Source organism: Toxorhynchites rutilus, chromosome 2 (genome assembly GCF_029784135.1).
Source record: "Toxorhynchites rutilus septentrionalis strain SRP chromosome 2, ASM2978413v1, whole genome shotgun sequence".
Classification (NCBI taxonomy): Eukaryota; Metazoa; Arthropoda; class Insecta; order Diptera; family Culicidae; genus Toxorhynchites; species Toxorhynchites rutilus.
The window spans coordinates 193,335,661-193,351,885 of NC_073745.1; the positions used below are offsets into that span (position 1 = coordinate 193,335,661).

At 38.4% G+C, this 16,225-nt stretch overlaps 1 protein-coding gene across 1 annotated transcript; it reads right to left on the bottom strand.

Moving 5' to 3' along the window:
* Positions 1 to 7,306: 7,306 nt before the first annotated feature.
* LOC129769227 (augmin complex subunit dgt5) lies at positions 7,307 to 9,586 on the bottom strand. The gene is made up of 4 exons (XM_055771332.1): positions 9,373 to 9,586; positions 9,180 to 9,318; positions 8,995 to 9,115; positions 7,307 to 8,907 (listed from the first exon to the last, which is right to left on the bottom strand). The coding sequence occupies exons 1-4, from the start codon at positions 9,465 to 9,467 to the stop codon at positions 7,394 to 7,396; spliced, it is 1,869 nt and encodes a 622-aa protein (XP_055627307.1). The 5' UTR covers positions 9,468 to 9,586; the 3' UTR covers positions 7,307 to 7,393.
* Positions 9,587 to 16,225: the final 6,639 nt, after the last annotated feature.

Sequence of the window (16,225 nt, forward strand, 5' to 3'; positions counted from 1 at the left end):
GCTGCCTATTTCACAAAAACATTTATAATCAGCCGCTTGTTTTTATCATAAGTGTATAGTTTTGTTGACACGTGGTTTTTCGTGTTGGTCAAAACAAAACATTTCATTTTCTACTGTTCATTTTCTTCGCAAAAAATAAAAACTAGTGTGAACTTAACTAACTTATAAGAAACTTGGTTTTTGATTGATACTCCTTTGTAACAAGGTAAACATTATACGATTTTGCTTAATTTTCCCAATAATTGTAAATTGTTTTTATTTGTCATGTCAAGCATCAACATGGCTCCAGACAGTTTTGGGTTGGAATTAAAAATGAAGATAATCGACGATTACGTGAACGGCATATCACAAAAAACAATTTGTGACAAATATCGAGTGAAAAAGTCAACCGTATCAAGGTTATGTTCCAAATATCGGTCAACTGGAGAGATTGCTGTTGACCACAAAGGAGGAAGACCTCGCTCCACCACCTCTAGGGAGGATTCATTGATCGCCAGATCGATCAAAAAGGACTTAATCAAATCATCACTTAAAGTTCAGAAGGAATTACAGCTGGCCGTGACCACAATCAGACGACGTACCGTTGCAGCCGGTTTGTTCTCGCGACGCCGGGCAAAAAAAACCTCTCATTTCATTGAAGAACCAGAAGAAAAGGCTCTTATTCGCTACATCACATATTGGCTGCATGGTGCAAAAGTGGCGTACGGTCCTGTTCAGTGATGAATCTAAGTTCAACATATTCGGGAGTGACGGAATTTGTCGCGTACGTCGACCAGTCGGAAAGCGTTTGGTAAAGCACGGTGGCGGCAATGTTATGGTCTGGGGATGTTTTTCTGCTAGCGGTCTCGGTCCGATCCATCTGATAAATAGAATTATGGACCATTTTGGGTACAACAACTTCCTAAAGACGTTATGCTGCCTTATGCCGAATGGAATATGTCAATAAAATGGATATTCCAACAAGATAACGACCCTAAACACACTGCTAAAGTGGTCAAATAATGGTTCAAAGACAATCAGATTGTGGTGATGGACTGGCCACCACAACCTCCTGATCTTAATTCGATCGAGAATCTTTGGGAGATCGTGGACTGAAGGATCGATCGCGAAGGAGTGCGTAACCAAGACCAATTGTTTGAACAAATCCAAAAAGCAAGGGGAGTTATCCCACAAAGCTTTCTTGATCACTTGATCGAGTCTATGCCTCGAAGATGCAAAGCTGTAATCGACAATAAGGGATTCGCTACGAAATACTGAACACTATCATTAATTTGATAAAAATTCTGTAGAGTTGCAATTGTTTTGTCCAGGAGAAATACTTCTGTTATTTGCTTTTTATACCGTTCTGACATGTTTTTGTACAAATTATGTTTCATTTTGATTATTTGAATTCCTAATGTGTTGTTGAAATAAAGCCAATCATCATTCTTAAAAAAGCACATTTATCACTTTTTATACGGATAGTTATATGACAGAAAGTGACTAGTTGCAATTGTTTTGTTCAATACTGTATAACATATTAGGCTGTCAAAAAAGTCCTGCGGTGTTTCCGCGAGATGTCGTTGTGAGCGCGTAGTTCTAGTTGTATTGATTGTATCGAGTCATACTATAGCTTGTTGGAAAGGTATTTTTGCGCGCTATAATATAGTCCTTAACAGTGTTTTGTTTGGTTAAGTTGTTCGTGAGTTATAGTGTCGAAAAATAGGGAGCAAAATAAAGAGAAAATCCGACATATTTTACAGTACTACTATGACAAAGGCAAAAATGCATCTCAAGCTGCCAATAAAATTTGTGCAGTTTATGGACCCGATACAGTTTCCATTTCCACCGCACAACGATGGTTTCAACGTTTTCGTTCTGGTGTAGAGGTCGTCGAAGATGCGCCACGCTCCGGAAGGCCTGTCGTCGAAAATTGCGACGAAATCGCTGAATTAGCCGAGAAAGACCGGCATAGTAGCAGCCGTAGCATCGGCCAAGAGCTGGGGATAAGTCATCAAACCGTTATTAACCATTTGAAGAAGCTTGGATTCACAAAGAAGCTCGATATATGGGTGCCACACACGTTGACGCAAAAAAACATCTTTGACCGTATCGACGCATGTGAAGGGCCATTTTTGATAAACAGAGGCCGCATTGTCTTCCATCAGGACAACGCCAGGCCACACACTTCTTTGGTGACGCGCCAGAAGCTCCGGGAGCTCGGATGGGAGGTTCTTTTGCATCCGCCGTATAGTCCGGACCTTGCACCAAGTGACTACCACCTGTTTTTGTCCATGGCGAACGAGCTAGCTAGAACTTAGCCACAAAAGAGGCCTGTGAAAATTGGCTATCCGAGTTTTTTGCCAATCAGGAAGCGAGCTTCTATAACAGGGGTATTATGAAGTTGGCATCTCGTTGGGAACAAGTCATCGAACAAAACGGCTCATATTTGACATAAAACAGATAATTGTAACTAATTTTATGAACAAATGAAAATTAAAAAAAAATACCGCAGGACTTTTTTGACAGCCTAATATATAATATATAGTAAAGGGTTTCTCTATAAGAGCGCTACAAAAGTTTTTTTTAAATAAAATAAAAACGGTTTTGGATATCAATGAAATTCTTTATTCATGTGAAGGAACATCTGATGCTATTATGTATGAAACTCGATTTCTTTTGAATGGCCAGCACGGGCTGGCTTGCAGAAGTCCAGACGCTGACACCAATTTTCGACGGTTTACCAGTATAAATCGGCCGATATTGCTACAATTTCACGTTCGATATTCGTACGAAGTTCATCAATCGTCGCTGGCTTGTTGGCATAGACCATAGACTTGACGTAGTCCCACAGGAAATAGTCGAACGGCCAATTGACTGGGCCATTTCGTGAGATAACACGCTCACCAACCTTGGTTTCAGTAAATCGATTGTTAAATTCACTATGTGGCTTGTGGCGCCGTCCTGATGAAACCACATATTGTCCAAGTCTATATCATCCAATTCGGGCCAAAAATATTCGGTTATTATTGAGCGGTAGCGATTCCCATTAACAGTAACGTGCCGGTCTTGATCATCACGAAAGAAGTACGGTCCAATGACGCCGCCAAACCATAAACCGCACCAAACCGTATTTTTTTCGGGATGTAATGGTGACTCATGGGTACGTGTGATTTGAATATTTTGCTTATTGACGAAGCCATTCAGGCAGAAATGAGCCTCATGCTGAAGACGATTTTCCGATGAAAATCCGGATCATTTTTAAGTTGTTGCTCAGCCCAACTCACGAGTATACGACGCTTCTGGTGGTCAAGCGGCTTCAGTTCTTGCGTCAATTTGATCTTATAAGGATGTAGGCCAAGATCTTTTTGCAAAATTCGCCACAACGACATCACAGAGATACTCAACACTTGAGAACGACGTGTGAGGGACTGATTTGAGTCTTCCTCAATTGATGCGCTAGCAGCAGCAATATTCTCGACACTACTGGCACTTCTTTCTCTCACTGGCATGGGAATATTTTGTACTGTGCCTGTGGACTCAAATTTTTCCATTAGACGCCCAATGGTTGATCTGGCAGGACGATAATGACGACCATAAATTGGACGTAGCGCTCTTAAAGTTGAGGCCATTGACTCCGAATTTCGGTGGTAGTAAATACTAATAATCTCGACTCGTTGTTGGATCGTATTTTCCATTATGAAATGGCAATCCTTACTGAAGAGAAATGTCAAGAGAGCGGGAAAAATATGGCGACGTTTGCTGTCCATATCGATCTACTTTTGTAGTGTCCCTATTTACATTTTTATAGTTTTCACTACTGAAAGAGGTAAATAAATAACATGTTATATATAAAATTGCGCAGAATTAAATTTCTTACAAACTCATCGCAATCAAATAATCTTTTATGATTATAACATTGTAATTTATGGAAAGAACTACAAACCTTCCATAAGCTCACATGGCAAAATTTAAAACCATCATCACTTTCACCGCAGCGCCGCCTAGGTGTAGATTTGTACGTTAGATCGCCAATTGACAGAGTAATTGGGCCTGATTCTCGAATACACATCACGGTGGAAAGGAAATAAACGGCAAGCCTATGAACTACGTTTTACGAGTTAGTGAAGTGTCGATGATAATAATGAGTTTTCAGGCAGAATGAGCACTTTTCAAATAAAAAATCATTAAAGAAAATTAACTTCTTCGTATCAAACTGGTATTCAATGTGAGTGGAAAACTTTGTTTTCTTCATGTGATATAATAATCTCATACAAAAATTTAATCTGAAGATAATTTGATATCTTAATGATAGATTTGGTGGGAAATTAATCTCGCATCCAGATGTCGACACCGTACCGTTGTCATCGCGAATGCGTTTCATACCGTTTCCACCGTGAAGTGTATTCGTAGTGTATTCGAGAATCAGGCCCTCCGTTTCCACCGTGAAGTGTATTCGAGAATCAGGCCCATTATAAGCTCCGCACAAACTCATCTGAGGGACCCTGCGTACTCAACAATGGACTGGTTTGAGTAAATGAGAGGTCCCGTCCATGAATAGGGTGACTACTGTCGCACAAAGGGATATGGTATAATTATGATCGGTTGTCGGCATTGTTCCTTTTTGTCCGTTTTAAGCAAGGCGCGTAGAAGTATATCCTAAGGTGGGTCAACTTGCTAAAACCACTCTTCAGCCATCTTGGAAGTCTACTGTGTTTTGTTTGTAAACAAAACACAATACGCTTGTGCCCAAGCTCGCTCGTGATCAGTCTGTCTCTTTCACACTTCAAGGAAAAAAATCCCCTTCTGCTTTCTTCCGTACTGTTTTCATATACCGCTCCACTAACCAACTTAGTGACGAAACGGCCTCACCTAGTACCATAGACCCGTCTTGGTTTTATATAGGCTTTCTTTCTGTTATGGCGGGTTTACACTAGGGAGATCTATAGCTATAGATGGATTTATTCACCTGAAAATAGGTGTAAACGGGTGAGAATAAATATGATACACTTATTCGAGGTATATATAACTTGAATAAATTCAGCATATGTAAACGCTTGTGATTTTCTCACTGGTGAGAAATCACTGAAGTTGGATGCAGTTCTACTTCAGGTGAATAAATTCACCGCAAATATGAATATATTCATTATAGAAGTTCACGCTAGTGTAAACGATTGATGCGATTTCTAAAAATCTCATCATATTTCTTCACATGAATATATCCCTAGTCTAAACCCACCCTTAGTGACCGTCTCCGGAAGTAGAAGTGTGCGTCGTGTAAAGTTTCGTTAAAAGTTCACGTTGTGTATAATTGTGAACGTCGTTGACACATAAAAATTCAAAAGAAAAGGTCCGACCAGAGGGCCTATTCCTTATTGTATTCAGTCGAGGACGCCAGGAGATCGAAAAGACAAGGCAGAAAGAGGGTCTGCGGAAGGGACAATCAGCATCGCCCCAGCAAGGAACTAAATGCTAGCTGGTTAGGGAACCGAGTTTCCCTCCTACTCACGCAGAAAATCAAAGCATTAGACTGCAAGTATCGTGTGCTTTAATCCTCTCCCCCCAACTTATAAGATTTCAATTCCATTACCTAAGTGTCATTGCCCTCTAACGAACAGCCCTGACCATTCGATTTCTTTTCCGTCATTACGGGCTCATGAAAGGTAGCCGTCACCCCTCGTCCGTAGTCGGTCGGGAAAGACAAGGGAAGGAGAATAATGAAGTATAGTTTCTTTCCACTGATGGAATGCAATGAAACCACAGTTGCGAGCGAGGAGTAAGAAAGTGCAACACAACGAACGGACATCACTCATACCTAATGTTGATTTCACACACAGCTCGATACAAGAATTGAAGATATTGCGAAATGGCAATGCAATTTCATCCGCATTCACTACACACCCTCGAAGAAGAGGAAGCCCTCCTTATTAAAATGTGCTTCGACAAAGAAGGTGTCAGCAGCATACGGAACATTTTTCGTGCTTGTGCAGATATGGAAGATTACCCAGAATTTTGGAATACGGACATACACTGCATTTATTTAAATACAATGTATCTTTCATGGAAGTATGCTTTCAAATCCCAGTAGGAAAACCTTACACTTTCTCCACCCGAACCTTTGAAATAAACCACTATATTATGTGTTTACAAGGAAACACAAATTTCTGCATAACTCAAGAATTAAGAAAGCATAATGAACCAAATTTTGAATTTTTGGGAGCAAGAAATGTTTTTAATATGATTCGACATCCCTCCCCTTTCTTCAAGGGGGAGGGGATGGTGGTGTCTACCATACAAATGAAACACAAATTTCTGCATAACTCATTTTCTGAACTAAGAAAGCATACGGAACCAAATTTGGCATGTGGAGGTTTTAGGGAGCAAGAAATGTTCTTTATTGTGGTACGACACTCCTCCCCCTTCTCAAGAGGTGCTGTCATACAAATGAAACACAAATTTCTGAATAACTCGAGACCTAATCAAGCAATGTGGAGGTTTTAGAGAGCACGATACGTTTCTATGGTGTTTCGACAGTCCTCCCTCCCCTCTAAGGGGGTGAGGTCATATAACTCAAGAACTAATCAAGCAAACGGAACCAAATTTGGTATGGGATGATTTTGGGAGCAATAAATGTTTCTATGATGGTTCGATACTCCTCCCCCTCTCTAAGGGCTGTGGGGAGGGGTGTGGCTGCCATACAAATGAAACACAAATTTCTGCATATCCCTTGAACTAATCAAGTGAAAAGGGTAAGCGCAAAGCTCGAGGAAGGAATCGTCCGATTTGAGATGTAAAAAAGTTCCTTTTTTTTATAGTAAAAGGAAAATGTAAAGGGTCAATTAGAAGATCAATCAATACACAGTTCTGCAATTGGAATATTCGCTTAACAAGAAACCATTAATGTTTGGAGGTATTGATAACAAAAAAAAAACATTTTAGGCGGAGCGAAGTTTGCCAGGTCAGCTAGTGTTTTGCATAATTATAGGTAGTATGAATGCAGCAACACTCTCATCCGTATGTTATCAGTAATGGAACAAGTTCCAAGCAAATAGCACTTTCAAGCACATTATATACGAGGAAGCAGAATTTTTTAGAGTATGCAAACGTTATATATTGGGCCCGATTATAGAAATCGAGACGATAAGAATTTTACTCGTTAGCTCTATTTTACTATTATAGAAATCGAGCATTCGAAATCAGAGGGTTTCGCTCGATAAAATGGACAAACAGAATTGAAAGGATGGAAGTGTTTCGACGAACTATCCTTTTTTCTAGAGCAGATTTGGTCTCATAATGGGATGTGAAAAAAGTTGGAATAAACGAAAAATTTACAACAAAACATACATTTAATAACTTATTAATATACTGACAATTAATGGTAATGGACAAATTTGATAAAATACAATTCCCATGTTCATTTCTTTCCGTTGATCATCCGATAGTACATCATATATTCACCCTCATACTCCCGATAGTTTCTTCCATTGAACAATTTTTTGGGAGGAACATACTTTCGCAGCGCGTTTGCCAACACAAAATTGTAATAAACGCGACTCTTCTCGATGGTCTGTTTTGTATTGCTCGAAACGGCATCGATCTCATTCAGTTGCTCGCATATCTTTTCGTTGTTGGCTATCCACAGCTGTTTGTAACGCTCATCATCTACCGCAGTTTCGTCCATTTCTGGCTTAAGATCCCGCATATAGCCCCTAACATGCTCATCAAATTTGATCAGGGCTCTAACTTCCTGCAAAGAACATTCAGCAGACGTGAAACAGTTTGGAAGTAACAAGAGCAAAGGACCGATTTCGCTGTTCGTTGACAAAGAGATGTGAGTACAAATCGAAAGGAATGATATCTTTGAGGGGTAATTAAATTTGACTAAAGGTATTCCAGTCAAAGCTGTTAGTTCGTCACAATACGGTGGAGGTGTGGCTGGTGAATACACCGGAACATTTGAAAGCATATTGTTCTCGAGTTTTGTCAAATTCATTGATTGTTCACTAATGTTCATTGTTTGGTTAGCTGTTTTTTGGCGCATATTATGAACAGTATAACCACTGAATCTTTTGAGATATGTAATTTTTTCTTTTATCTGATTTAGTTGCTGAATTTCCTCTTGAATTCGTCCTGAATAGGAATCGATTTCGCTGTAAATTTCTCTTAGATGAATCAGTGATTGTTCATGATTGTCCAATTTTTGGGTTTGCATTTTGATTTCCTGTTTCTTTTTCTCGATCTCCTTTTTGAAAAACTCTAACTGACCTTGATTGTAATCTCTAGACGTTGATTCAAGCATATAGTCTTCTAGAATTTCCTCCGACTCATCATCCATTGTATTCAAAAGATTCATTTTCGCCTCCAACATTTGAGAAAATGTTGTATATTTTGCTAAATAATCATCCCTTGTCATCTGAACCGAACGTTTCGTGGCAATTAAATCAACGAATAAATTTATGTGATTTCCGCACAGTTTAGCCATATTAACTTGCAACGCATCTTGATCCGACAAAGTTACCTTCTGCTCGAGTTCGTTCTGCTTACGATTTGTTTCAGAAATCTCCAATAGTTGTTTCTCCTTCATTTCCATCAGAACCGTCCAAAGTAGATAATTGGGAATGTCTTTCAATTCGGCTTTCATGTTAGACCAAAGTGTTTGCTGAGCCTGTCTGCTTCCGTCTTGCTTTCTTTCGGGAAATTTAGAATAGAAATCATAAAGATATTGCAGACACAGTTGGATTGCATCGTTGGCATTCGTTTTATCTTTGGTACAATGAATCATCTTCACTGGCATCAGTCGATCAATCGTTTGTTTGATTTCAACTTCTTTTGCAGACATTTTTGCTAACGATTTGTCGGCCGCCCGAAACAATGCCAGCTTGTCGTTGACCTCTCGTAGTTTAGCATGGAGTTGAACTTTCTGGATATCTGGCAATAGAACAAATAATTATTGATTTAAAAAAAAACAAAGAAAAGTCTTAATATGCATGTCGACATCATGTAAAAGAAACTCACTTCTCCCTTTTATATCGGATGTTATAGATTCCAACAGTTTCTTAGAATTAATAATACGTGCTTTACTTTCTGAACATTTAGCTTTGAGTTTAACAATTTTCTCGTAGCGTTGAATGTCTTTCTGCAAATGAAACAATACACGGTTAATTCCTCGGAAATTGTACTCATAATCTGCACTTCTTTACAGACAAGACTCCACCCAAATTTTCGTATTGTTTTATTTTACTGACAAGGACATTGTTTCGTATCGCTGCTGTGTCCTGACGCGGTCGTACTTCATCCGTTATGTTCTTGAACAAGATACTCTGTTTACCTCGGATGTACCTGAAACAACAGATATAATGAGATCATTTCTGCGAACATCAAGAACCATGTTACTTCTTGAGTGTTTCATCGGATGGTATTTTCTCAAGCGGGCATCCAAGCTTTGTCGCCCATAATTTAAAGTGTGCTATCTCATCTGAAAGCGACATTTTAACTCACAACACAAATTTCTACTAGACTTTGAACAATTCTAATTACAATGCCCTAGAAACGACAAATAAACCGCCGTTTCAACAAAAATAATCAAATTGTATGCGATTTGTAGATGTCAGTGCGAAACGTTGTTTGTGTACATCGGTAGACGTCGCAGCAATCAGAACAGAGAAGTTCGTGTTAAAATATGCTTCGCAAACTCATGGATAGGTGGCATCTGGATGTCTTCATGTGGATGGGGAGATGGTATTGACCAAGATGGTGGAGTTAACAGGTGGCTCGTAATTTACACTGGGCCTGATTCTCGAATACACTTCACGGTGGAAACGAAATAAACGGCACGCCACGTCACGGCACGTAAAACGAACTACGTTTTACGAGTTAGCGAAGTGTTGAAGATAATGATGAGTTTTCAGGCAGAATGAGCACTTTTCAAATAATAAATCTTTAATGAAAATTAATCTCTTCGTATCAAACTGGTATTCAATGTGAGTGGAATACTTTGTTTTCTTCATGTGATAAAATAATCTCATACAAAATTTAATCTGAAGATAATTTGATTTTATAATGATACATTTAGTGGGAAACTAATCTCGCATCCAGATGTCGACACCGTACCGTTGTCATCGCGAATGCGTTTCATACCGTTTCCACCGTGAAGTGTATTCGTAGTGTATTCGAGAATCAGGCCCACTATTTAAAAAAGACGTATGAGGAATGGCAATACGAAAAGTTTGGATTTGTTTATATTATTACTTATGTTGGTATGGTTACATTTGATTTCGTCGAAGGTATTTGAAGCAGTATAATAAATAAACAGTTGTCATTGAAAATAATAACCTAGTAACCTTCATACATATGCTTCCGCCAGCTGGCTCGGGTAATGTGATTTGATTTATTCAGGAAATGCCTTGATTGTGGTACCGCCACTGGCGCATAATTTGCAGCTTTGTTTTTTGTGCTGGTTCATAACGGCAATCAACCATGCCGGCGACACTGTAGTCAATGTTTAGTGTTGCTTGGATACGATCTATGTAAATAAATTCAAACATACGGTATACGTCCGAACGGCAATACTGACATTACGTTTTACCTTCCACTTCACTTTCCTTGGTATTGACGAATTTACGTTGGATTTACAACCAGATGGCGTAGCGAGTAAAATGAGGATGTTTTGTTTTTTTTTAATATGAACTTCGTTTAAATTTGTTAGAAAAATCCGAATTTTCCTTCAAATTTCCCGAATTCAAGTATTTTTTCCGCGCTGAAAAGGTTACAAAATCATCATTTTACAATGTGCTATGTATATTACGAGGGATGGCTTGTTATAAGTATTGTAACTTTAATTTTTTTCAACTAAGTAAACGATGAATAGGGTGTTTTGCGCTAAAAATACAGCAAATCCTTCTCGTATCGGCCCTTACATAATCAATTATATCAGCCAATTTGATATGATTTCGATTTCATCCCAATTATCCATAGTATCAATAACCGGTGTGCACTATCAAACTTGAAATTTTCGAAGATTATATATGACTTTGGTCAAATCGCGTGATGAAACCATCGTAAATATACAAAACTCCAAATTTCTTACCATATACTGACGACATTCAATGGCTGAAATGAATCTAAATTGAAATAAAATGAATAATCACCACCGAATCTTGCTTTTCAGTGCGTAGGTCAAAAATATTTCTTCTCTGTTTTTGAAGCAATGAAACCGAAAAATGGCGCAAAACACGAGAATGAAAAGAGCCAGAAAAAAATCACCATGTTATCAAATTGTCAGCGTTATGACACCTTTTATTTGACACTACTGAATTCGGTAGCAAGTACCGTTCCTGAGATACAAAGAGGGGTAGGTTCAGGATCACCGGTCGCGTTAGGACCACATTCCCCTATAGGATGGACCATTTGGAAATCTCAGAGAAAAGTCATAAGTATTCAGAGTAATAAAAAACATAAAAAATAGTATATAGCTTGCTAGAATATGGTGAAATTCTTATTCGATACAACTTTTTGATTGTGTGACGTGACAACGCGGAGACCGTTTTTTCGCACAGAGCATGTTTTCATGTCACAAAATGAATGCCGATTTTTGAAATGTTCTTGCGAGTTTTTTGAAAAACTGAATTTTGGAAATATTGTGATTTATACATGAAAACGAGAAAAAAAACCTGTTTAAAGTGAATCAAAACGTTGTTACGTCACGCTGGAATGGGTCTTTTGTCAAAAGCCGTTGAAAAATCAGTATATATTGCATCGATCTGCGGTCGCCTTTCTAGAGTATCTACGAGCAATACATGATGTATAAAGGTTATTGAAGTTGATCGTTTTGCCATAAATCCGTGTTGTTCTTCAACTAAGTAATTGTTGCAAGGATGAGACATAAAATCCAGGGTGAGATTTTCGAAAAGATTCGAGATGGCGCATAGGTAGGCAACTACTCATCTATAAATTCTTACATCTTTTCTGACTTCTCCCATGCACTCGGAAAATTTCCAAATAAGATAGAACGACGAAATAGTATACTCAAAGGTAACGAGAGCAGAGCACTCCTTCAGAATGACAGAAAGGATACTGTCGGGTCCAGCAGTCCAGAATTCCTTTAATTTACATCAGGCACCTTGTACATGCGTAGCGTTTATTGCAGGAGAGGTTCCGAAAGATGAAAGGCAGGGAACATTACTGATTGATGCAGAAACTTAATCGTCACTGAAACATTCGCTAACGAAGACACTGTTGAACCGATGCTCCGACGTTGCAACGCTTCATCACGACGGGCAGTCTAGACCAGTGTAGCCACACGTACAGATTTATCTGGAATGGTACAGATTTTTTCGTTATTTTTGGTACAGATTCTGTACGGTACCGAGTACAGATTTTCGTCAAAAAGCACAGATTGGTACAATTTTTTTCCGCCTGTGAAATTTCTTACATTTGCACAAAGTAACATTGAGGAACATGACGACATTTACGTCGCAGTATCGCTTGGTACTGCTGATCATAAAAGCATTTATAATGCAATGACTGATCAGTTTCATAAGGATGAAATTCCTTACAAGGATCGTCTGAAAGAATTCGCGTCGTTTGTTCCAGGCTGAAAAACCTGAATTCATGATGCTACATGAAGAGCTGAAATATTTTTATCTAATCATTCTCACTAATATCTGCGAGGAATTTTACGTTATTTCAATGTCTAATGCTATTAAATATGAAGATCATTTGAAAAGCGACGAGAATTTAGGTTGGAATAGCAGCAGAAGAAAATTGGTGGGTTATATCTATGATATAACCGCAAGGTTGACGTGGGACTACCTTATCTTAGTAATCATTGTTTTGATTAATTTTTTTCCCCATTTCCCCAAGGTTGCTTGGTTTTGATGGCTGTGTTGGGAAAACCGTAAATCGGGCCAATCAAAACGAGCTAGTTAGGGCATTTAAATAACGCTTAACATTTTACAGTTAATCAATTGATCATCTAATGAAAAATAACATTTTATTAATTGTAATAGAAGCGTAGAAATATTACGTGTCAATTGATGCAAACATCTTTCCGATTCAGTAAGAAATGTTCGAGTTATAAGCATTCGGAATCTTTCATTTTTTCCTGCATGTTCTATGTTTAGGTTTTCATTTTACCCCCCATATACTCCGGTTAGACGTAGTCCCACGTCAAAATTATCAAAACAATGGACAGCGAAAGGCAATCATTCCAAAGGATATTTGTCGCAGTTTTTTCGTGAAACTGATCAAACAAACGAGAAAAAGATACGATTTTGATGATTTGAAATCTCAAATCTGCGGCAGTGTTAAATCCCAGAAACTTTTCCAATTTGACCAGCATTAACATTGTGTTAGAAGCGTTTCCAGGATTATTCAATGGGAACAGGGCCCAGCATAGTCATAGTCAACTGAGGATAGTTGGCTGACTAACCGACTGACTATATCCATAGTCAGTCGGTAAATGACTTTTGGCTCTTCGCACAGTTTCTCCGCCAAAACGACTGAACAGTCAGTCGGGCGTTTAGTCGCTATCTCCCTCTACCGACTCGACTATATCATTCCATTCTTCCTAGTCAAATTGTCCTCATCTTCTTTCTTTCTTTGTTTTTAGGAGGCTTTAAACATTGAAGTTCATTCGCCTTTAAACATTGTCCTCATTGCATTTTGATGTGACTTACCCCAAAACGAATTCGTTCCTCTCTCTCTCTCTACCATGCACGTTTGCATGCATCAATGTTTGAGTTCACCGTGGTTTGACAAACGCTACAGATGATCTAGATTTTTTTTGTAGTGTACACGAAAACTACTCACACGTATAAAATAGCGTGCAGTGTACGTGCGCTATTTTGCACGCCTAATACTAACTAATACTAATGCGAGTACCTTTATAGCATTCCAAATTTGTTAAATATGTAACATGATTTATCATTCAAAATGCATTTTTTTTATTTAAATAAAAACTACATACATAAAAACTACATACATTTGTACATAAAATTATAACATGAAACAACTTCATGTTACATTAAATATGTGCCAAAGGTCACAGAATGAATACATTAGAATGTCCATGGAAGTATGGGAAAGAATGAACTTCGAATGTTCAAACGGGACTTTCCTAAAAATGTTCATTCCCACGAAAAACTACATTATGCAAAATATCAGCTCAATCGGACTTCATTTACTAGTGTCGCATAGCCGTCAAAGTTTGAGTTTTTTGAAAACCGAAAAATCATCCAAGAATACGTTTTCTCAGAGTGAGTTTTTGACGAAATTTTTTTTTTGTGTAATTTGAAGACATTTGGCATTAACTTTTTTTGTAAACCCCGATTTCGAATCATAGAAACCCATTATTTTATGGCGTTATAGCGAAACATTTTAGGCTGTAAATCGAAAACGAGCCTTAATTGAAGGCCGTTATAGCAAAATGCCGTATAAAGAGCTTCGAAATGGGCTTAGCAATGATACGATGAACGCTATTTTGAGAGCAAAAGTACAGATGAGAAAGATTGTTGACCCCTCTGGTACAGATTTAATTGTGGCAACCCTGGTCTAGACTCTTTCCTCTGACTTTCAATGTATTTCCACAAATCCTTTGCGTTGACTCGCAAATTTGTTTGGATGTGATTTTGGTGAGCAAAATATAAGGCTTTGTTGAAGCTTCTGTAATTCCTGTTCGTAACATCATATTGATTTCTCCAAAAAATACAACGATACTTAGAAACTTCTTTTAGACTGAATCTTTTGATTGGTTTAAATCGTTTTAGAGCACGATTGGTCCATGGATGGACGGCACACTAGTCTTCTACTTGGGAACGTATTGCTCAATCGCATAAAGCTGTATATTGGACATAGATGATATGTTCAGTTTTTGGTTTTGAGGGACTTTAACCCGATGGTCATTCGTCTCTTTAGATGATATGTTTCTGTCAACGTGACTGTCGTTCAAAATTCTGTTCCAATCAATACTTCACATCTATTTGTGCTATGACGAGTCGGACAACAGAAGTAAGGCGAACGGAGATTAATTGAAGTGCCGGTGAATTCTGGTCAGCAGAATTTTTCGAATTATGGCAAAGTGGGCACAGCCATTCAACACCAGAGCAATCACGGGTTATTTTGTTGATTTCCTGAAATCCCAGCACATTTGAGGTGGAGCGATATTTCCATTTTTCGGTTAGACCGGACACCGGAGACAGTTCATATGATCAATAATTAATAGCACAATAGCCCGATGCGACGATTCTTGCAGGGCAGAGCAAGAATCAAACTTGTATGAATGAAGAGAGGCCAGGACACCGACCGTGAACCGATCTTCATCGCTGATGATTGTTGCGTGGACGTAGTTATTCCATAACAACTCAAAGATCGTCAATCGAGGGTTCTGATTTTTGAACTCACGATCGATCGCTTAGTGAGCGAATGCGCACATAGTTTTAACTAGAACGGAAACATGAGGCGATGATATTCCTGGTCAGCACTCGGCTATAGTTTTAACTAGAACAGAAACCAGGAATATCAACGCCTCAGGTTTATGTTCTAGTTAAAACTATTTAACTATTTCTAAAATATCGGATGGGAAATTCTTGTTCACCCGTCTCATTGGTATTGAAAACTGGCTCATTTTCGGCGATGATCAATGCGTTGGATAATGTATTTATTCATTATATTAATCAAATAAACGTGTTTTTCTTGTAAAAAAATGGAACGAATTAAGTTGCACGTCCAATGAATGACTCTTGAAAAGCACAAAACAAATGTGTGGGACTGGTTCCAATTGTCGCCACTTTTTATTTAAACTATTTACGAATTGCAAAATCGAAATGTAATACTGAAAATTATACAGGGTTATCCAACTTTAAATTCCGTAAGTAAATTGAAATAAAACACACTTAGAATTCAAATTTCGATGAAACTTTTATTTCAAATTAAAGTTTGGTTTATGCCATTATGTGTGAAATACAACATCCTTCAAATGTCCACCTAGGGCTTCCTCGCACACCTTGATCCGGAACAGGTAATTTTCGATGACTTTTCGGCACATATGGGGCGGTATCTCGGTCATAACTTCACGAATGTTGTCTTTCAAATGTTCAAGAGTTTGCGGAGAGTTGGCATAGACACGGTCTTTCGCATAACCCCACAAAAAAAAGTCTAGCGGGTTCAAATCGCATGATCTGGACGGCCAATTGGCATCACCAAAACGCGAAATTATGCGTCCCTCAAATTTCGTTCGCAATATGGCCAT

Bases quoted from the DNA above. Each gene is read 5' to 3' on its own strand.
- LOC129769227 (XM_055771332.1), bottom strand. From the start codon at position 9,467: ATGTCGCTTTCAGATGAGATAGCACACTTTAAATTATGGGCGACAAAG. The intron at 9,116-9,179 runs GTAAAGAAGTGC...TTTCATTTGCAG, and splicing joins ATTTGGGTGGAGTCTTGTCT to AAAGACATTCAACGCTACGA. The intron at 8,908-8,994 runs GTGAGTTTCTTT...TTCTATTGCCAG, and splicing joins ATCCGATATAAAAGGGAGAA to ATATCCAGAAAGTTCAACTC.